The sequence below is a fragment of the Puma concolor genome, chromosome C1 (genome assembly GCF_028749965.1).
Source record: "Puma concolor isolate L17-30 chromosome C1, mPumCon1.1.hap2, whole genome shotgun sequence".
Lineage (NCBI taxonomy): Eukaryota > Metazoa > Chordata > Mammalia > Carnivora > Felidae > Puma > Puma concolor.
Genome location: NC_141674.1, coordinates 82987218 through 83009647, shown reverse-complemented (window position 1 = coordinate 83009647; position 22430 = coordinate 82987218). Strand labels below are relative to the sequence as shown.

Here is a 22430-nt window from a genome sequence, read left to right as displayed (position 1 = left end):
TATAGCAATATTCAAGCAATGCATCAAGAGGCAAGAAAAATCTCAAATAAACAACCTAACCTTACACCTAAAAGAGGTAGAAATAGAACAACAAATGAAGCTTAAATCCATGACAAGGAGAGAAATAATAACTATTAGAACAAATAAATTATACAGAAAGTAAAAAAAACAATAGAACATATCAATGAAACCAGGAGCTGGTTCTTTGAAAGTGATAAACCGCCTAAGCCAGGCTTATCAAAAAGAAAAGAGAAAGGACCAAAATAAATAAAATCACAAATGAGAGAGGAGAGATAACAAACAATACCCCAGAAATACAAACACTTATAACAGAATATTATGAAAAACTATGCCAACAAATTGGATAGCCTGGAAGAAATGGATACATTTCTAAAATCATAAAAACTACCAAAACTGAAATATGAATAAATAGAAAACTTGAATACATCAATAACCAAAGAAATTGAATCAGTAACCAAATATCTCCCAACAAACAAAAGTCTAGGTCCAGATGGCTTCACAGGTGAGTTAAAGAGTAGTTAATACCTATTCTTCTCAAACTACTCCAAAAAATAGAAATGGAAGGAAAGCTTGCAAATTCATTCTATGAGGCCAGCATCACCCTCATGAAAACCAGATAAAGACTCCACTAAAAAAAAAGAACTATAGGCCAATATCCCTTATGAACATGGATGCAAATATTCTCAATAAAATACTAGCAAATTGAATCCAACAGTACATTAAAAGAATCATTTACCATGATCAAGTGGGATTTATTCCTAGGCTGCAAGGCTGGTCCAATATTCACAAATGAATCAACGTGATATACCACATTAATAAAGGATAGGAGCCATATGATTCTTTCAATAGATTCAAAAAGCATTTGACAAAGTAAAACATTCATGATAAAAACCCTCAACATAGTAGGGTTAAAGTGAAAATATCTCAACATAATAAAGGGCATATATGAGAAACCCACAGCTAATATCCTCATTGGGGAAAAACTGAGAGCTTTTCCTCTATGGTCAGGAACAAGACAGGGATGTTCACTCCCACCACTGTTATTTAACAGAGTACCAGAAGTCCTCACCTCAGCAATCAGACAACAAAAAGACATAAAAGCCATCCAAATCATCAAGGAAGAAGTCAAACCTTCACTATTTGCAGATGACATGATACTCTATATAGAAAACCCAAAAGAGTCCACAAAAAATTACAAGAACTGATACACAAATTCAGTAAAGTCACAGGATATTAAATCAGTGTACAGAAATCTGTTGCAATTCTATACACCAATAATGAAGCAGCAGAAAGAGAAATCAAGGAATAAATCCCATTTGCAATTGCACCAAAAACTATAGATCCCTAAGAATAAACCTAACCAAAGAGGTGAAAGATCTTTACTATGAAAACTCTAAAACACCGATGAAAGAAATTGAGATGACACAAAGAAATGGAAAAACATTCCATGGTCATGGATTGAAAGAACAAGTATTATTAAAATGTCTGTATTACCCAAAGCAATCTACACATTTAATGTAATCCCTATCAAAATACCACCAGAATTTTTCTCAGAGCTAGAGCAAACAATCCTAATTTGTACGGAATCACAGAAGACCCCAAATAGCCAAAGCAATCTTGAAAAAGAAAAGCAAAGCTGGAGGCATCATGATTCCAGACTTCAAGCTATATTACAAAGCTGTAGTTATCAAGACAGTATGGTGCTGGCACAAAGACAGACACATAGAACAATAAAACAGAATAGGAAACCCAGAAGTGGACCTACAACTATATGGTCAATTAATATTTTACACAGCAGGAAAGAATATCCAATGGAAAAAGAGACAGTCTCTTCAACAATTGGTGTGGGGAAAACTGAACAGCAATGTGCAAAAGAATGAAACTGAACACTTTCTTTCACCATACCCAAAAACATAAATTCAAAATGAATTAGAGACCTAAATGTGAAACCATCAAAATCCTGGAAGAGAACATAGGCAGTAACTTCTTTGACATGGGCCATAGCAGCTTCTTACTAGATACGTTTCCGTAGGCAAGGGAAACAAAAGCAAAAACAAACTATTGGGACATCTTCGATATATAAAGCTTCTACACAGAAAAGGAAACCATTAACAAAACTAAAAGGCAACCTCTGGAATGGGAGAAGATATTTGGAAATGACATATCTGATAAAGAGTTAGTATCCAAAATCTATAAAGAACTTACCAAACACAACACCCAAAAAACGAATAACCCAGTTAAAAAAGGGGCAGAAGACATGAATAGACATTTTTCCATAGAAGACCTAAAGATGGCCAAAAGACACATGAAAATATGCTCAACATCACTCATCATCCAGGAAATACAAGTCAAAACTACAATGAAGTATCACTTCACACCAGTCAGAATGGCTAAAATTAACAACACAGGAAACAACAGGTGTTGGCAAGGATGTAGAGAAAGGGGGACCTGCTTACACTGTTGGTGGAAATACAAACTGGTGCAGCCACTCAGGAAAACAGTATAGGGGTTCCTCCAAAAGTTAAAAATAGAACTACCCTATAATCCAGCAATTATGCTACTAGGTATTTACCGTGTGTGTGTGTGTGTGTGTGTGTGTGTGTGTGTGTGTGTGTAAACACATACACATACACATACATGCACACATAAAAAAGAATGAAGTCTTGACATTTGCAACAACGTGGATGGAGCTAGAGAGTATCCTACTAATTGAAATAAGGCAGTCAGAAAAAGACAAATACCATATAATTTCACTCATATGTGGAATTTAAGAAACAAAACAAATGATCATAGGAGGGAAAAAAGAGAGGCAAACCAAGAAACAGACTTTTAACTATAGAGAACAAACTGATGGTTACCAGAGGGGAGCCGGGCAAGGGGGATGGGTGAAATAGGTGATGGGGAGTAAGGACAGCACTTGTTTTGATGAGTACCTGGTGGTGTATGGAAGTGTTTAATCACTAAAATTTACACCTGAAACTAATATTGCACTGTTAATTTTACACTGTTAATGTTAAATTTAAATAAAAACTAGAGAAAAAAAAGTAACCTATTGCTGAACCTTTAGGTTGTTTCCAGAATTTCATAGAAATAATGCTATTATAATTATCATTGTATAAAAATCTTTGTGTAGATGTCTTATTGTTTTCTCCAGAGAAATTACAGGTGAAATTTTAGGGCCTTTGATACATATTGCCAACTTGCTCTCTGGGAAGAGTGTGCAAATTTACATTCCACCAAAAAATATAAGAGGGCTCATTTTTTAGACACCCATCAACAATGAATTTATTTTTAATTTTAGCCAACATAATAGTCAAAAAAGTGCTTCATTTTTTCTTTAATTTTGAATGTCTAAGTAGTAGTGAGATCAGCATGTTTTTATATATTTTTGGGCCATGTCTTCTTTTGTGAACTTACTACTCATTTTTGACCAATTTTCTGCCAGAGTAATTATCTTTGTCTTACAGATTTTTTATAAACTTTTTATATATTGCCATTTGTCTCCTAATTTGTATTATAGTGTTTTTATATATACATACAGCAGCTTTAACTTTATGAAATTATATCTGGCAAAAGCTTATTTTGTGATTTTTCTCTTTATTTGCTCAGTGTAGCTTTTTTCCCTTTTTTCTTTTCAAGTTTTTATTCATTTAAGGTGTAGAACTTAGTTATTCATCACTTATGTATAATACCCAGTGCTCATCACAAGTGCCCTCCTTAATATCCATCACCCATTTAATCCATCCCCCACCCACCTCCCTCCATCAACCCTCTGTTCTCTATCGTTAAGAGTCTTTTACAGTTTGCTTCACTGGTTTAGCTTTTCGTACCATAAGATCATAAATACTCACCCCATCTAGTTCTTTTATAAATTTAATATTTGCATTTGAATAATTAAAATTTTTGTTGCCTTAAATTATCAACTATTGTTAAAACTTTATTTTTTTTCCCAAATAGACAATCATCCCATGATCTCAATATCCGCATTTTTAAGCCATGATCTCAATATCTGCATTTTAAAGTGGCTCCTTACAGGGGCACATGGGTGGCTCAGTCGGTTGAGCATCTGACTTCAGCTCAGGTCATGATCTCACGGTTTGTGGGTTCAAGCCCCGCATTGGGCTCTGTGCTGACAGCTCAGAGCCTGGAGCCTGCTTCGGATTCTGTGTCTCCCTCTCTCTCTGCTCCTCCCCTGCTCACACTCTGTCTCTCTCTCAAGAATAAATAAAGGTAAAACATTTTTTTAAGTGGCCCTTACATCTCCCAAATTATGACTCAGTGACAAAATGTATCATAAATTGCTTTACATTCAAGTTTCCTACCTCAAAATTTGCCGATAATGATGTCTATCTCTCTGTTTCCTAATTTCTGTACCATCTCCCTTTATCGTCAATTTAGACTTTTCCTATATATTGACTCAACTATTCTCCATCGCATTCTCTTTTCTATGCCTCAGACTTGTGCTGCCCACTGTCTCTGGATACCTCCACCTAGACAGTCTACACAAGGAGCACAGGGGCCATCACACTTAAAACTAAACTGATTATCATTCCTTCCAAACTGCTCTTCTTCCTGAGTCCTATGTCTCAATGAACAGCATTGAGAGCCACTCAACTTTTGTAAAAATCAGCCTAGGTTCTATCCTATTAATCATCGCATTAGTGAATGGGATCATGGGACACTTATCAATGTCGATCATTTTAATCTCTCATGTCTCCCTCCTTTTCTGTTATTTCCTACTGAAGACACCATAATACCGTTCTTATACATTCTTCACTGGAATTTTGAAATATTTTACTAACTGGTCTCCCACCTTCTTTTGTCATTCTTACCTAATACACCCCCAGCTATTACGGAGTATTCTTTTAAAAATGCAAATCTGATTTTTTTTTTTTTACTCCTTACTTAAGATTCCCACACCTTAAGATAAACTTAGCATAATCTTCACACCCTTCATATTTTAGCTTGTCTTGGCCTGAGCAGCTTCAGTGGAGTGTTGAAAAGTAGAGCCCAGGAGGTGGTAAATGGAGGAATTAAGAAAGGTTGAGAAAGTACGAACAAGGTGTATGGAATACTCTTCTGAACTTGAGAAAGATCAGAAGAAAAGTGATAAGAAGGGAAAATAGGGTAAAGGGAAAGGTTGGTTTGTTTATATGTTAGGATAATCGAGGCTTGCATGAGTTTATATGCTATGAGAGAACAGCTAAGGCTACCAGAAAGGGTGGGGTTATGGAAGCTAGATCTTTGGCAAGAAGGTTGGGGATGGAGTTCAGACGATACATTAAGTTATCTTGCATTAGAGAAAGGACATGTCATGATTTTCTGCCTACTACATGCTATGTGCATTTAATGATACTGAATTTAGGCTTACCAGTATTATTTTAGTACGTAGCCATGTTTTTTTAATTTTTTTTAATATTTATTTATTTTTGACAGAGAGAGACAGAGCATGAGCGGGGATGGGGCAGAAAGAAAGAGAGACACAGAATCTGAAGCAGGCTCCAGGCTCTGAGCTGTCAGCACAGAGCCAGACGCAGGGCTCGAATTCACAGACCGCGAGATCATGACCTGAGCGGAAGTCAGATGTTCAACTGACTGAGCCACCCAGGCACCCCTATAGCCATGTTTAAAGTGACCATGTCAAGTCTTAACCTATTCTCTTTCATTGAAATACATAGCAAAGTTCATAAGATTTTAATAGAGTACATTTATGGAAGAAGAGTTTTCTGAATTTCCAAGCATGGAACTATTCTGTCACACTGCCTGGGTTCAAATTGTGGCACTACCATTTCATAGCTGCATGAATTTGCCTCAGTTAGCTAATCTGTGAGACAAGAGAAAATAAGAGTGTGTTTCGTGGGGCTATAAATTAGGTAATGTGTGAATTGCTTTTAGCCTGCATCAAATATATCCTAAATAAGTATTACCTACTATTAGTTATTATGTTAGGAATGGACAGGTTGAAGGAGATAATAGATTAAGGTGACTCTCCATTCCCATTTTGTTCAATAAAATTAACTCAAGAATGAAAGTAAGAATACATAAGGCTCTGAGGCCAGTCAAGTTGGAAGTTTAGAAGAAGCCCATATATTTTCCAGGAAATCTTTATTGCACACCTACCATGAGACAAGCAACATGCTAAGAATTGGGCACCCATAGTACCATACATAAAGCAGACCCAGCCTCTGTCCTCATGAAGCATACAAACAGATAGTAAGCAAAGAATCCCACTAATAATATAAAATCATATTTGTGATACAAACTGTAGAAAAAAATACAGAATGTATGGAGTCTTTTTCATAGGAAGACCTTATTTATACTGAAGGAGCAGAGGAAGTCTCTCTGAGGAACTGGCAGTTAAGGACCCCTATAAGCTGGGTATGGATTAGAAGGGTAAAGGGAAAAGGATATTTCAGGAGATCCATAATGTGGTCCTGAATTTGGTGAATGGCCATGGTTATAGAAACAGAGGAAGAGACAAAAATGATGAAGTCATGTTAATTCTCCTTTTAAAACATAGTGACTTGGGGTGCCTAGGTGGCTCAGTAGTTAATTGTCCAAATCTTAATTACAGCTCAGGTCATAATTTCAGGGTTTGTGAGATCGAGCCCTACATCAGGCTCTGCACTGACAGCATGGAGCTTGGGGTGCTCTCTCCCTCTCTCTCTGCCCCTCCCCACCTCTCTCAAAAATAAATGAATAAACATTTTTTTTAAACTTAAAAAAACTTAGTGCTTCTCATATATTAAAGGATAAGGGCTAGTAAGGAGTTAAGAATAAGTGGACCAAGATGATTAGGGTTTTTTATGGTCCCAGTCACTGAGATAAAGAAAAGATAATGAATCAGAGATTTATTCTTAGTGTTTTAGATTTAATGGGCTTTTTTGATGTGGGATGAAAACTTAGATTTGAGCATATTGAAAGTAATGAATTCAAGCAAATTAGGGACCTGTGCTGGAAGATACAAAGGAAAAAGAACTGACATATTGACTACCTACTGTGTGCTATACCAAGATAGAAACTTCACATATATTTTTGTAAATATTACTAAACCTAATACCCTATGAGAGAGAAGTAAGCTCTGGGGAAGCAGAAGAGAACAACTGAGCAGAAAAGAAACGGGAAAATAACCAGAAGCTAATGATGGTATGGAGGCGTGGGAACCAAAGATGAAGTCTTAAGAATGTGGAAGTGTCCACAGGTCTGAAAGCACTGCTCATCTTGGCAACAGGACTTTGTATTGTTTCATTTTATCTTTCACACATAATCACTGAGATTCCAACCTCTGGTTTGCAAAAATTATATATTCACCCATACATCCATTCTGTCCTTCATCCAACAATTATTAACATACATCATTAATGCCACCATGTACTGGCACTGATGCAATCACTAGAAATTCAGTAGTGAACAAAACAATAGCCCAGCTCTCATGGCTCTTACATTTTACTAAGGAGAAACAGACAAACAAGTGAATGCGTGCTGTGTCAGATGGTCACAGTGCTGTGAAGAAAATATATCAGGATTAAGAGAATAGGAATTGCTGGAGAGGTTGGTCGGGAGAGGCCTGCCTGATTAAATGGCATTTGAGTAAACACTTTAAAGAGTGAAAGGATGAACGACGACATGGATAGATATCTTTGGGGAGTACATCCCATTCGGAAGGAACAGAAAGTGCAAAGACCCTAAAATAGGAAAGTCTTTGGCAGGAAACCATGGAGGCTTTTTAAAAGGAAGAAAGACATGATCTGACGTAATTTTTCAAAGGATCCTTTTAGCTGTGATGTTGATACAAGATCCTAGACGGGCAAGGGCAGAAGCAGGGAGACTGGTTAGAAGGCCATTGTAACAACTCAGGCGAGAGATTGGCAGGAGGGAGAACAAATACGAGATAGTGTCAGAAGGCCTCAACTCCCTTGTTTCAAATGAAATGATGTGTGTGAAAGTATTGTACAAAGCATAGTTCTATTCAAATGTAAGGGGCCATGGTTATTGTTATTTTCTTATGAGTCCCCCACCCCTTTGCCCATTATTTCAGACCCCATCTGGATGGTGTAGCTGTGTGCTTATTCAGTCCTCATTGAAATTAACAGCCACGTTCCCTTTAAGAGCCATCTCTGTGAATGTGAATCAGACATTGCTTCTTGTGTTTTTATTGTTTTATACTACCACACATACCCAGGCACGCTGTATACTTCCCTCTGTTGTTTTCATTGCTCTTACATTTTCCCTAAGGTGCTTCTTCTGTTCTTGACATACCATTTTTTCCTTCTTCCCTTTTTCCTGGAGGGACTGGGCTATCTGTTATCATGCTTAATGTTTTCTCTGTCCACCCATCTGTTTATTTTAGCTTGTTTCTTCCCTCCTGTCTGCTGGCCTCTTTATAGATTCCTCTGTTCAATAGTTTAAACTCCATGACACTGCTTTGTTTATCCTCTCAGCTAGCATAGTATATTATTCCCCATCTGCTACAGAAAGAGCCCCAGTGCCCCACAAAGTTAACTAAGCCCCTCTTGTCTGAACAAGTTTTTCAGTCAGGCATTCAAGTTTCTAATCTACCCCATCTTCCCTGGTTATGAGTGTGACAATATTATTTCTAAGCAAGCCATGCTCAATAGATCTCATCTTTTGTTCTTTTTTCCTTCAAATGCCTCAGATAAGATTTAATGGTCTGTTGGCTCAGAGGTAGGCGGTTTCAATATCAGTCCATCAGTAAGTATTTATTGAGTATTTGCTATGTGACCAGCAGTGTGCTGTGGGCCGAGTTTATATCCAAAGCTGTAAAAAGCACGGTCCAAGGCGCAGGAATTTCCCCAATCTCGGTGGAGATGTAGCACTAACATGTATTTGCTATGCACTCATTGCAATCCAGGAATTGTGCTAGAAACTAGGAATACAACATGAATTTTAAAAAGAAAGACATCTATCCTTATGGAGCTCATAGGCTAGCAAGGGAAAAAGACACATGTTAAAAATTATTTACAGTTCAATCAAATATGTACAAAATGCTCTGGGAACACAGAGGAGTGAAAGGGATTAGTTCTGCCTCGGGTAATTGTGGAAAGCTTCACAGAGATGGTGATATTTAACATGGAGTTTAATAAATTAGTGTTAATTAAGCAGAGAATTAATAATAAAAGCTAATATTTATTGAGTACTTATGAGGTTTCAGGCACGGTTCTACATGCTTGAGAATTGACTCATTTAATTTTCACAGTAACCCTATCAGGTTCCCTGTTTTTCCCATTTTACTGATTAAGTAACTGATAAGCAGGTTAAATAACTTGCGCAAGGTCAAACAGCTAGGAAGACATCAAAACCAAGATGTGATTCTGAAGTCTGACTCTAGAACCTGGCCCTTAAACACTGTCTTCTGTGTCTCTCACAAAAGAAAAAAAAAAAAAGGAGGAAGGCGGTATTTCAAGCAAATCAGTGTGTTTGAAAAGTATAGTATCTATACATGTTGGGAATAAAATACAGCCATGGGACCTTAAATCCAATACACAATCCCTGAATCAACCAGGTAGTAGGGTCTGACTGGTAAACCCATTCTTTTTTTCAGTAGGAATTCATAGAAGGGACCAAACTGAGAGGCAATACTGAGTGAAATAATCCAGTTTTCTTGATCAGTCTTAGCATGATATTAAAGGGCAAAGGGATGTACTGATTAAGCTGCTGACAATGTCAACTAGAGCATCGGTTGGTTATTCCCAGTGTTACACTGTGACTACGGGGTTCTTGAGAACCCAAAGTGTTCGCTAGCAACATGCTATCCAGCTTCTCCTTGCCCCCCTCAGAAGCTAAAAATAGCCTCAAAGGCTCTCAGTCCTATACCAGGGAGTGGTCTGAGGCCCTAAGGTCGACCTGCCTGGCATCCAGTTGATTTCCTTTTTAGCAACCCCACATTTCGACTTCCAATTTCATAATGACACAGCATTTACCATATATACATACATATATATCACCACATTATAGAGCTGCCAATTTTATGAAAGAAACAGAAATGAAAGGATTCTGAAGAAGAGGGTAGTCAGAAATAGTGCTGGAAGATTGAAGAAGAAGAATCGGAGATAAAGTAAGAAAAAGAGCTGGCCTCCTGCAGCAGGTATAAAGGTCTCCTTCTAAAAGGTGAACCAGGACTTTCCGAAGAAGCTCCTGACACATTCCACAGGTTCACTTGTGCCAGAGAAAGGAAACCGAATAGGAGACAGTTTTGTCTCCTCACCGAGAACCGAAGCGACAGTGTGCACATTTGGCCCAGCTAAATGAGAAACGTGCTTTATTCCCAGGCAGCATATAACAGAGATTTGAGAGTCTGCCAAGACTTATAAAGTCCCCCGAATGCTTCCCACTTCTGTTGATATATATGAGAATGAATTCTCATTCTCCTTATGAAGCCAGGAATGTATCTCTAACATCTTTGAATTTCTGGGTAGGAAAATGAATGGTTTAGGGGCACTAGCGATGTTTTCATCTCTTCTTCCTGCTGCTTCTAGTAAGAGATGGACTGCATCTCATAAGACTGGCAAGACAGTGTTGGCAGGAGACCAGTCAGCCTGATCGAGTGGTTTATTATTTCAATTGAATTGTGAGAGAAAGGAGAAAAGTACTCAGATAAAACCGTAAGACTGTATTAGATACTACAGAGCATAAAAGAGATGGCGCAGGAAGAGAAATAGTGGAGGACTATCCCAGCAATTGTCGGAAGATACCATAAAAATGGGATGGGGTAACATTAACCTTCTCGGTTGTCTCTATACCAACAAATAGCCGGTGGAAAATTATTGAACTGAACTTTAAAAGAAATGGACCTTATTTGGTAAATATCATCTCTTACATCTTATGGGGATGTTTTGCAATGTGCTTCCTGAGTGGAATATGACTATGGAAAGGTATATCGTGTTTGGAATAAATAGGTCTAATTGAAGGGCTGGGGGAGGAGCAGTGTATGTCAAAAAGATATACACATGCATTGAAATCCACAAACCTGAAAGTGAGGCATGGAGGAAGCAGCTGCAGGAGAGTGAAATGAAAGAAAAACAGAAATGTTATCCTGGGACTACATCAGAGACCTCATAACCAGATGGTTAATATGGACAGGCAAGATAGAGGAGCGATGTAAGCCTTTGCAGACTTCAGATGAAAATCCCACTCCACTAAAGGCAAAACATCTGAAAAATTATTGAATTGCCTTGTTGGAAATCTAATCCCACAGAAGAGAGAGAAGCCATGAGGGGTCTTGCTGCATTGGCTTATTTCTGGCTCCTTATAAAAATCCGTTTGGGGAAAGTGGCAGCTAAAAGAGTCTTGAAGGAAAGTAACCATCCCATATCATCCTAGAGTTCATTAGGCCACAGAGAGGAACTCAGCTTGGACATACATGTATGCCCCACCTTTAGTACATCCCATTTCAGGAAGTTCAGACGAAACAATAGTTCAGACGAAACAATAGAAAACAATCCCACAGTCGGTGACTCTAACTTGAGGATGGATCAAGAAGAATGAGAAGCTGTCAAATAGAAAGTTGATGACATAATCACTCAGTTTCCCAACGAGTAAGAAAAGAGTCAAGCATTTAGACAATTCAATAACGAATGGTCGTATGAGAAAATAAAGATCACATTACCAATGATGATCATAAAACAGTGGCATCAAGGATTAAGGATGTTTCAGAAGTACCAAAGCCTCAAATTATCTGAATTCCAAAAAAAGTATTAGGAAGAAAGAAAATGTATTTGGTCTATTAAAAGTTTTTAAGAAAGGGAAAGAAAATACACCCACTACTTAGAGCAGATGGTATACTGTTAACTTACAATTAGTGAGAAGTGCTCAATTCCTATTATCTTTCTAGCATCCCCATAGAGAATGCTCTTAGAACTGAAAAGGTAGGGAAAATATATTTGAGAGGTGAAGCCCAAGACAGGAAAGGATATAGTAAAAGCACATCACATTAGCTTCATGGAATTTAAACCCAAAATGTCTGGCATGAACTTGCTACTTTAAAGCCTGAGCTACTTACATAAAAAGAATACAGTGATTAGAGTACCCTTCTGTACTAAGCCAACCATGGTTACACCCAAGCCTCACTCATCTGTCTCTCCCACTCACGAGCCCCTCCCACTCCTTCTTTGCCCCATTTCAGTTCCTGGATTCTCGCTTGCTTCTGTCTCATCTCTCGATTACTTTTTTCACTCACCTTCCCCACCAATCTACAACTTTATTTCCAAGCCTATGCTCTGTCTCTGACCTCCCATCTCAGCATATTCATGCTAAGCCCTCAGTTATCAGAGTTCTGCTGAATATAAACTCAAGATTTCCTTTTCTCACTGTACAGACCCCCCTCCCTGCTTCCCAGCTCAGAGGGTATCAAAAATAAATTGCATGCTCTGTGTTTGAAAGTATCTTTGTATGATATTGCTGTATCACACTGCTGAAAAATAAATGTTGCCTCAGGTTCTTTAGAAAAGGAAAAGGTGGATGTGGCAGGGAAAGGGTAGAAGTAGACGAGAATGCTGGAGGTCTGACTCCAGTGAAAGTCTCCAAAGATCATTAAACTTTCAACTTGAGAGTTAGTAAAGAAAGAAGTTATTAAGAATAAGCATAAATTCATTGAGAATGTACCATACTATCTCATTTCCTATTTTGATAGCTTTATTAGGCAGGTAGTGTGAACTTGGAGTAAAAGATAAGAACCTGTGACATTGGTTATGGTACAGATAAGGATAAGATGATTAAACAGCTACACCCAAATAATGTAAATATTGGATCCCTTTCAGACTGAAGCCATAGGATTGTCCACAGCACTGTTGTCCTGGTCCTGGCCTTTGAATGGCACTCTCGACAGGTTTGGAGAAAGTACGTTAATCAGATGTGTAGAAGACTTAAAGCTAGGAAAAACAGTTAACATGCCAGATAACAATCACAACTTGAAAGTACTTCAATCACCAATAAAAACTAGGGGAAAACTAACAGATTTATGCCAAGCATAATAAATTGAGTATGATACAGCAAGGATAGGATTGGGGGCCTCTAGTTCCTCACCCTTTGGTCCAAAAATTTATATCAAACAGAAATATTGACTGATTTCGGCTTTTTTAAATGTTTATTTATTTATTTTGAGAGAGTATGTGAGTAGGAGAGGGGCAGGCAGAGAGAGAGGGTGAGAGGGAATCCCAAGCAGTCTCCGCAATGTCAGTGCAGAGCCCGACTCGGGGAAATCAAGAGTCAAACTCCTAACCGACTGAGCCACCCAGGCACCCCCATACTGATCCAGTTTTTAAAAATACTTTTGATTATCCCAAAGAAATAATTAACTGACAAAGACGTGATTCTGGAATTCTATAATCCTTGACAATGTTAATTTTGGGAACACTTAATTTAAATCAAATGTGTCATCTATACTTTAAAGGATTTGGCATCACTTTCTCCGCATGCACATTCACACATAAACATTTCCACTAACCAGGGATGGCTATAGCAGATTGCTTGACCTTTGTATATGCATACCCTGCTTGGAATAATGAATGTAGGTGTGTGTCCAGGGAGGAGTAGAACAGCCATATGTCCTTTACTTATTATATGTGTCTTTCAGTGAACTCCAAATTCTAGATGTGTATTCAAAGATACTCATAAGCTGGCAGTACTAAATGGAAGCTTTGGGTTTTAAACAATGTCCACATTTTCAGGCACATGGTATGGTAATTCATTTTCTTTGCTATTCTTTCCAAAATAGTTTATAATAGTTATCATTGTGCTAACCTCTTCCAGATTAAAAAAACTATATACAATGTCTTAATAACTATGAGGACTACATAACACCATGTGCTGATAAAATTTAGAGGCTCCAAGACCTTATTTTATTAGTTTTACATTAAGCATAGGGTTTTAATAAATCACAACAGCAAATCTCCAATGTAGAGAAGAAGGTATATTTACTATACACAGAATGTGAACTTGCCTCTTAAAATAAAATCTTTTAAAATATACATTGTTTCTTTTGAATAAGCCTTCAAGGTTTTGATGACTATCTAGGGAATTTCCTGTTTAATCATTGTTTGAATATTTTTTGGTGATTTCAGTCAAGCTGTAATCTGATTCAATGAAACAAAGAAATTTTTGACTGATTTATTTCCTATATTGAAAAAATTATTTTCTAAATCACATGTAAATAGCTTTATAGCTGGCGAGTGACCTTATGTACTTACTACCTTAAAACATTATTAGAAAATATTAAACATGTCCAGATACTTTGACTATGATTATTTTGCATTTAAAGAAGTGCTCAGGGGCACCTGGGTGGCTCAGTAGCTTAAGTGTCCAACTTTGGCTCGGGTCATGATCTCACGGTTGGTGGGTTCGAGCCCCGCATTGGGCTCTGTGCTAACAGATCAGAGCCTGGAGCCTGCTTCTGATTCTGTGTCTCCCTCTCTGTCCCCCTCCTCCACTTGCACTGTGTCTCTCTCACAAAAATAAATAGACATTTAAAAAAATACTTTTTTAAAATAAGTGCTCAAATCTATTTTTGATTCTCATGCTAATAAAAATGTTTAGTAGTAAATCAACAAGTATCTATTAACCCATACAAGTATGTGCCTAATATTACACTGTATATTTAGCACATAAATAAATGAAAGCTATATTTATTTTAACAGATATTTAAGTACCCATTATGTTTCAGTGATCTGCAGGAGCAAGATATGCCACAGGAGACACAAAGATGAATTAAAGCCTGCTAAGAGACTGCATATAGGAAGCTAAATATAGAAACTATCTACAACATGAAGTAGAATTTGCTAAATAGAGAAATAGTGGATGAGTCAGCATAGCAGTGCTTATGACCATAGAATTTGAAGTCATGCAGCACTGGTCTGAATCCCTGCTTCATTATTTACTTAATTTTGTACCTTAAATCTGATTCACTGCATCACGTATAAAATGTGTTGAGGTTTAAATGAGACAGTGCTTTAAAATCGTGGCATTGGTCTGATACATAGAAAGAACTCAAAAGTTGTCTGCTATCATTGGTCCCGTATAATAGATAAAATGCTATAGGTCACTAGGGGGAATATAAAGATGGGGAGGGGAGGGGCGCCTGGGTGGCGCAGTCGGTTAAGCGTCCGACTTCAGCCAGGTCACAATCTCGCGGTCCGTGAGTTCGAGCCCCGCGTCGGGCTCTGGGCTGATGGCTCAGAGCCTGGAGCCTGTTTCCGATTCTGTGTCTCCCTCTCTCTCTGCCCCTCGCCCGTTCATGCTCTGTCTCTCTCTGTCCCAAAAATAAATAAACGTTGAAAAAAAAAAAATTAAAGATGGGGAGGGGAGAAAGAGAGGTCAGGGGGAAAGGAGGAGATGAAGGAAAAAGAGGAAGAGACAAAGAGATTACATCTTCAATTTGGTTGGGAAAGGCAAAAGAAGGATTGAGGAAATCTTCATGAAGTAGTGGCATGTCAGATGTCTTTGAAGGATGGGTAGGAGTTTTCAAAGTGGGGATGAGAAGGAAGGGTATCCTAGACAGATAACCTCAACATAAAATTAAGTTCCAGAGGAGTCCATTGACAAGTGTGTTCAGTGTAGCTGAAACACGTGGTATTTGGAAGCGATAAATAAGACCAAAAAAGACATTGTTAGAAAGCCTTAAATGCCAGACTTAGATGTGAGACTGTATTTAACGTAACAGATTTTTGAGTAAGGTAGTGAGAAATTGAGTCCATGCTGTACTGCCTGGATTAAGATGACAACATTGCATAGGGTGGAATGGCAACGGAATACTATGAGCATGAGACTCATCACACAGGCTCTTAACTGAATTAGAGGTAACAGAAAACTAATGAGCAATGGTTCCAGATTGTAGCCGACTTGGAAAGAAGATTCAAAAGATATTGCAGATCCAGAACTCACAAGACTTGACCACAGATGAGATGCTGGAGGAAGGAGAAATTGGAGTAGATCACACTCTCAAATTTCAAGCCTCCGTGATTGGAAAAATCCTACCACTGTTGACAAAATGAAGGAAGTCACGGGGCGCCTGTATGGCTCAGTTGGTTGAGCGTCCGACTTCGGCCCAGGTCATGATCTCACGGTTTGTGAGTTCGAGCGCCACGTTGGGCTCTGTGCTGACAGCTCAGAGCCTGGATCCTGCTTCAGATTCTGTGTCTCCCTCTCTCTCTGCCCCTCCTCCACTCATGCTCTGTCTCTCTTTCTCTGTCAAAAATAAACATTAAAAAAATTGTTTTTTTTTTTAAATGAAGGAAGTCAGAAGGAAGACCCAGTTTTGCAGTGTTGATGATAAGTTTAGTGAGTGGAGAATCTGTGTTACCAATTTCTAGTAACAATGCCTGTCGTGAAGCTGACAAATGTAGATCTTGAGTTTGTGAGAGTGATTCTGAATAGAGATATTGATTTGGACATCAAGTGCCCACCTACAGACAGACTGCAGTACAGTTGAAATTATATCTTCAACACATTGAAAAGAAAATAGTGAAGAGTCTTATAAATTTTCTATCACCTTGCTCCTACTAGAGAGATGAACAAATGAAGTACATATTATAATGTAAACCTTGTTTCGGTTTGAAAACTCCAAGTCATCAGCATATTGTCATTTAGAGCTTGAAATGGAGAAAAAAGTAAAACGAGGGTAACCAGGGTCATAAAGAGAAGAACAGAAAATAAAATGCCAAAGAGAATATAGGAAGATTGCTTTAAGAGTCAGACCTCCTTGAATGTGGACCTTGAATTCGAACAAAATATTCTCTTGGTAAAAAGTTAAAGACAAAAGCAGAAAATGTTAACAGCATACTAATTTGACAAACATTGTTACATCCTTCTGTTTTTGTTTTATGAAAGAAAGTATTTCTTATTGTTGATGAAACATCTTCTGTGCTTCACATATTAAGCACACTTCCAATTAATATGAAGAACAAAGCAATGTGTAACCACATGAAAAATCGTCAGCGGTGAAAGAAGAAAATCCTAGTTCTTTAAAAGTAAAAGAGCAGCATCTTATTTAGCTATTAGATGAATCTAATTAATTAACATAAATTAGAATTTTTAAATAATGAAATATACTCTTCAAGACATGACAGGTGGGTATGCTATCAAAGCACTTTTCTAAATGAAAATCTGGAACCCAAATGCAGTGATACAAATGCATAGCATTCACATTTTTATTCCCCTCATTACTAGCAATCTAAAGTTTTCTAGTTTAAGTGTGTTACCCTTTTGTGCTTTTTATTACTTCTACATCCTTCAAAGTTCAAAATTGGGAAAAGGTAAGCTACAACCGCTGAAAAGGGTGTCATTTCTTCTGTCCGCAGAAACACTATTTTAGATCATCTGGTAGAAATCCTATGGAAAATAGACTGTTGAGAACTGAGAGCAAACTGAGGGTTGATGGGGGGTGGGAGGGAGGAGAGGGTGGGTGATGGGTATTGAGGAGGGCACCTTTTGGGATGAGCACTGGGTGTTGTATGGAAACCAATTTGACAATAAATTTCATATAAAAAAAAAAAAAAAGAAATCCTATGGAAAGCAGCCAATTAGGTCTTGTGTTTCTAAGCTGGATACATACACACACACACAGACACACACACACACACACACACACACACACACACACACACATTTTGCCTATCTTTCAGAAGACAAAAATTTTTAAGCTACCATTATGAAAAGCATTAACTACAAGAACTATACTACTGAAAGCCTCCTAAGTTACATAATGCAACATTATATATTAAAAAAAAAAAAACGGGGCATCTGGTGGCGCAGTTGGTTAAGCATTTAATCTGGGCTCAGGTCATGATCTCACGGTTTGTGAGTTCAAGCCCTGCGTCGGGCTCTGTGCTGACAGCTCAGAGCCTGGAGCCTGCTTCGGATTCTGTGTCTCCCTCTCTCTCTGCCCCTCCCCTGCTCATGTTCTGTCTCTCTCGAAAATAAAATAAACATTAAAAAAAAACCAACAACAGAGAACTCTGGACTGATAGTAATTATTACATGGCAATGTTTTACAATGAACACTGTAAGTAATTCAGTGCCTATGTTTTAGGATGTAATTGGAAAAGCACTGCAGTACCTTGGAACTTTTGGGGAACTGAGCCACCTCGAGCAAGTTGTGGCCATGATCGATGAAGAAATGTGTATCAACTGTGGCAAATGCTACATGACCTGTAATGACTCTGGCTACCAGGTAAGAATTCTACTGTAATTAGGATGCTGTGAGGCATGTTTCTTCTGGTTTTTTAGCGGAAAGCATCTTCTGTTGCTAGGTGTGCAATTCAGACCAGACGTGCCCAATACTGTTCCTCAGCAGTGGTATGTCTGTCCCCTCGCCCTCTGGGCATAGTAATTTTTTTCAAAAGAAAGCCATAACTTATACTAACTGTGCCACCATTCAATGTACAGTGTTTTTTTAAAATATTTTATTACCCATAAAACTGGATGGAAAAATCCAACCCAAAGAGAAATCCACACAGTCATGCACATTAGGAAGCGTTGTGCTTTAATACAGAGGGAAGGGAAAGGAATTACCATTTATTGCCATCACCCTGAAAGGACTTGATTCTTTCTACCAAAAGAGAATTCTCTTCTGTCCAGTATTGACTGGGCTTCTACTACCGTAAGAAAGAAAAAGCACTTTCCCATCAGGCCAGGTGTTGGGACTGGGAATTCCTTTGTGGCTGGAGAAGCCAGCAAGTTGTATTCTTATCACATGCAGTAGCCATGGATTCATCCCAGTTCCTCACCCTTCATCTGAGAAGCTGCCAGGGGGTGACACAGGAAAAGTAGGGATTCAGCTGTCTTCAGTCTCACAACTACAGAATAATATTGTTTTCATTACGCTTTTCCAGCTATGAAGAAGTAAAGTAAAATAATACATTTAAAGATGATTAATGGAATTTTGAAGATAGATAAAATAGACTATTTTTAAAAATTGAACTTTATTAAACTCAGCCTGGAGGAAGATCCCATGTTGCTCGTGGTGGGATTGTGCATATTCTTCTGACCACCTAATTAAGAGATATAACAGACATATTGAAATTTTTAAAAAATCTTCCTCTTTAATTTGACATTAGCTCTATGCCAAATTTTTACTCAACATATCACTTTTTTTAATATAGCTGAAAGGTGTCTCTAACAGTTATTTTGGAAATGCTAATCCTATCACACTGACTTTCATCTTGGCTTTCCTCTAATTAACCAATCAGAGATGAGTTAATAAGTCCTGTCACCAAAATCATAGCAGTTCTCTAGTATCTCCATTCTTCGAAGTTACAGGGGCACGTGGGTGGCTTAGGTAAGTGTCCGACTCTTGATTTCAGCTCAGGTCACTATTTCACGGTTAGTAGGTTTGAGCCCCAAGTTGGGCTCAATGCTGATAGTGCAGAGCCTGCTTGGGATTCTCTCTCTCTCCCTCTCTCTCTGCCCCTCCCCTGTTCATGCTCTCTCTGTGTCTCTCTCTCTCTGTCTGTCTCTCTCTCTCAAAAAAATAAATGAACTTTAAAAAAATATAAAAAGAAAAGAAGTTATGACTCCTTACCGTAAAATTCTAGCCTTGGTACAATGTCAAAAATAAAAACAACCCCCACCAAAACCCTTATTAATGAGAAAAAAATCACAATTTTGCTTTAAAAAGTTTTTTAAGTACTCCTTTGACTCTTCTGTCTCAAGAAGATTTAAAAAAAAAACAGAAAAAGTCTTCAACTGATTATAAAGTTTTATGTCTGCAAATTTTTAAGTATGAAATTTTTAAGATAAGCATTATTTTATTTTCAATTGCTTCTTGAGTTTCTATTTATAAAAGGGTACATAAGGAAGAGAAATAGTTTTTACTCATTCACACAGTCATCCAAGATGTTGTTTTATTTTTAAAAATGACAACAATTTATGTGAACAAAGTTTCTTATGGTTTGTCACTTCTTCAGTTATAATATGGTTGTTTCCTTAAAGATCAGCCTTTTTTTTTTATATTAAGCATTCTGACATAATTTACTCTAATGAAGCCATTTGTCTTTTATGTGCATAAAAGAGGAAACAATTACAGTTACAAGTAGCTTCAATTGGGGGAAGGAAATTTTTTTTAACAAAAAAAAGTTATTTTGAATTGGATGATAACACGTTTTATATGAAACAGGACAAAAGTCAGAATCCAGGAATTGTTTACTTGGAAATCCTCAAACCTCAAAACTGGCTCTTAAGCTAACTTTTTTTTTTAACTCCTATTTTCTTCTAAAAACTACATGCATAATTTGAAATCCAAGCAAATACATTCCTTGCTCCATCTGACAGTGACCCTTTTTCCCTGTCGAGAGCGAGGAGCATGAGGAGAGAAAGCACCCCACCATCCTCAGGTAGCAGACACCCCATCCTGATAGGACTGGAAGGACCCGAGCTCTGCTCAGAACAAAGGAAACTAGAGACTTAACTGGTATGAAATAGTTCCCTCACGCAACACAAGAAAAATGTCTCCAAGGAAGTTTAAACAATGTATTTCTAATTTAAAAGGATTTCTTTTCTGTTGTGCCGTTGTTGTTGTTGTTGTTGTTGTTGTTGTTGTTGTTGTTGTTGTTTTCCCTTTGGCACCTCAACTGTTGCTATAGTTGCACGCAGTGCTGGGCGTCGTTGTCTCCAAGCTCCGCTCTACTGCGGTGGAGAAAAAGGTTGATGCCAAAAGGGGGGCGTTCTTGACCTTTTTGGTCAGTGACAGCAATACTCTTTATTTCCATTTGCAGGCTATACAGTTTGATCCTGAAACCCACCTGCCCACCATTACTGACTCCTGTACGGGCTGTACCCTGTGTCTCAGCGTCTGCCCTATTATCGACTGCATCAAAATGGTTTCCAGGACAACACCTTATGAACCAAAGAGAGGCTTGCCCTTAGCTGTGAATAATCTGGTGTGTTAAGGTGATTTGTGAAACAGTTGCTGGGAACTTTGAGGTCGCCTAGTATGCTGATCTTTTTAACTGTGATCATTATGTTCAGCTCTTTCTAAATTGAAACAAATACATAATTTCAAAAAAAAAATTCTGAGTGAATAATGTAATTTCTAAATAAATTTCCAAATTTTGAAAAATGTCTACTGCCAGTGGCCATGCAATTAATGGTCATAAAATAGAATAATTCTCCTGTGAGAATACTTGCTAAATAACTGCGTAGCAGTTAATTGGACATTCACCATCAGTTGTCCATTTTGAAAAACAGTAACTTTTTTGTGGCAATTAATGCAGTATTTCCAAATAGCCTGGTGCTGTGCTCTGTCTTTGATTTCTAATTGTAAGTGAAATTAAGTATTTTAGAACAAAGTACCATTTAACTTACAAGAAAATGTTTCCAAGGAAACATTTTATAATTAAAAATTACATTTAATTTTAACCCTGTTTCTAAGCAAATGTAATTAGTTCCATAAAGCACAAATGAAGAAAGTCAAATGATTATTTACCGTGGCAGGAGAAGAAAGCCAAAGAGGATTTGCAAAACTTTTTTAAGTCCCCTTTGTTAAAAATAGCTTCTTTGTGTGGGGGGGGGGGGGGCTAGAACCTCAAAGTGATAGTATTTAGTAATCCTTCGTATCACTCTGCTAGTCACCATTCAAGCCTGAGGTGGGTGTTCAAACTCTACCAATGAATCAACATGATATTCTTCTTTAAATATTTAAACTATGTTCCTAACAAAACAAGATATTAGGATGGAATTCTGGTTAAAGCTACTCTTTTGCTGTGCACAGATCTGCTCTGTCTGCTTCTAATAGTAGCCTTCATGATTATAGCAATTAATGTTTGAACAAAGACCAAATTATACAGCAGTGGGCCATGTGCTTCATTATTCAAGAGTGAAAAATATAGTATTGGTAATATATATTAAGTGGGCAAAACCTATTTGACTACTCTCTATTTTAGTGTTTAATTTTTTAAAAGGTAATCAAATAAAAAGAAATATATATTTTCTGTTATTGCCACTATTTTTGTATTTCTCTATTTTCATAATCAACAAATAGCATCATATAAATTCATTTATCTCTTTTTTGTGGTATATTTCAATATGAATCCATAAGTAACATATCTTTAAGTAACAATCTGTGGTATATTTCTATGAAAAATGTAAGACCTAGAAAAATAAATGTTTGATTATGCACTTTTAGAAATGCACATTTACCGCAAAATCCGCATGATTGAGTAATATCAAATAAAATATCATAAAGCATCTTAAACAACATGGTCTTTTGCTGCCTCATTTGCAAGTACAACATCATGTCAACTATTTAGATTTTGAGGTGAAGTTTTTGATTAATCCTACAGTGAATTCCATCCAAGTGTGTATATAATGCTAGTTCAAAGCTAATGAGGGTAATGACAGTACAGTTATTTAAGTGTTTCATTTCCAGTCCTCTTGATCCAGGTTTTCCTACTGAGTTTAAT

General features: G+C 37.5%; 1 protein-coding gene across 2 annotated transcripts in view; it reads left to right on the top strand.

Annotated features, from left to right (window-relative positions):
- DPYD (dihydropyrimidine dehydrogenase) overlaps window positions 1-22225 on the top strand; it is an 878551-nt gene extending 856326 nt beyond the window's left edge. For both annotated transcript variants that reach the window (XM_086717643.1, XM_025935274.2), the window contains 2 exons: window positions 18062-18202; window positions 20745-22225. In XM_086717643.1, the coding sequence (XP_086573769.1) occupies window positions 18062-18202; window positions 20745-20918 (315 nt within the window). In that variant the 3' untranslated portion in view covers window positions 20919-22225. The remainder of the gene's footprint in view (window positions 1-18061; window positions 18203-20744) is intronic.
- Window positions 22226-22430: the final 205 nt, after the last annotated feature.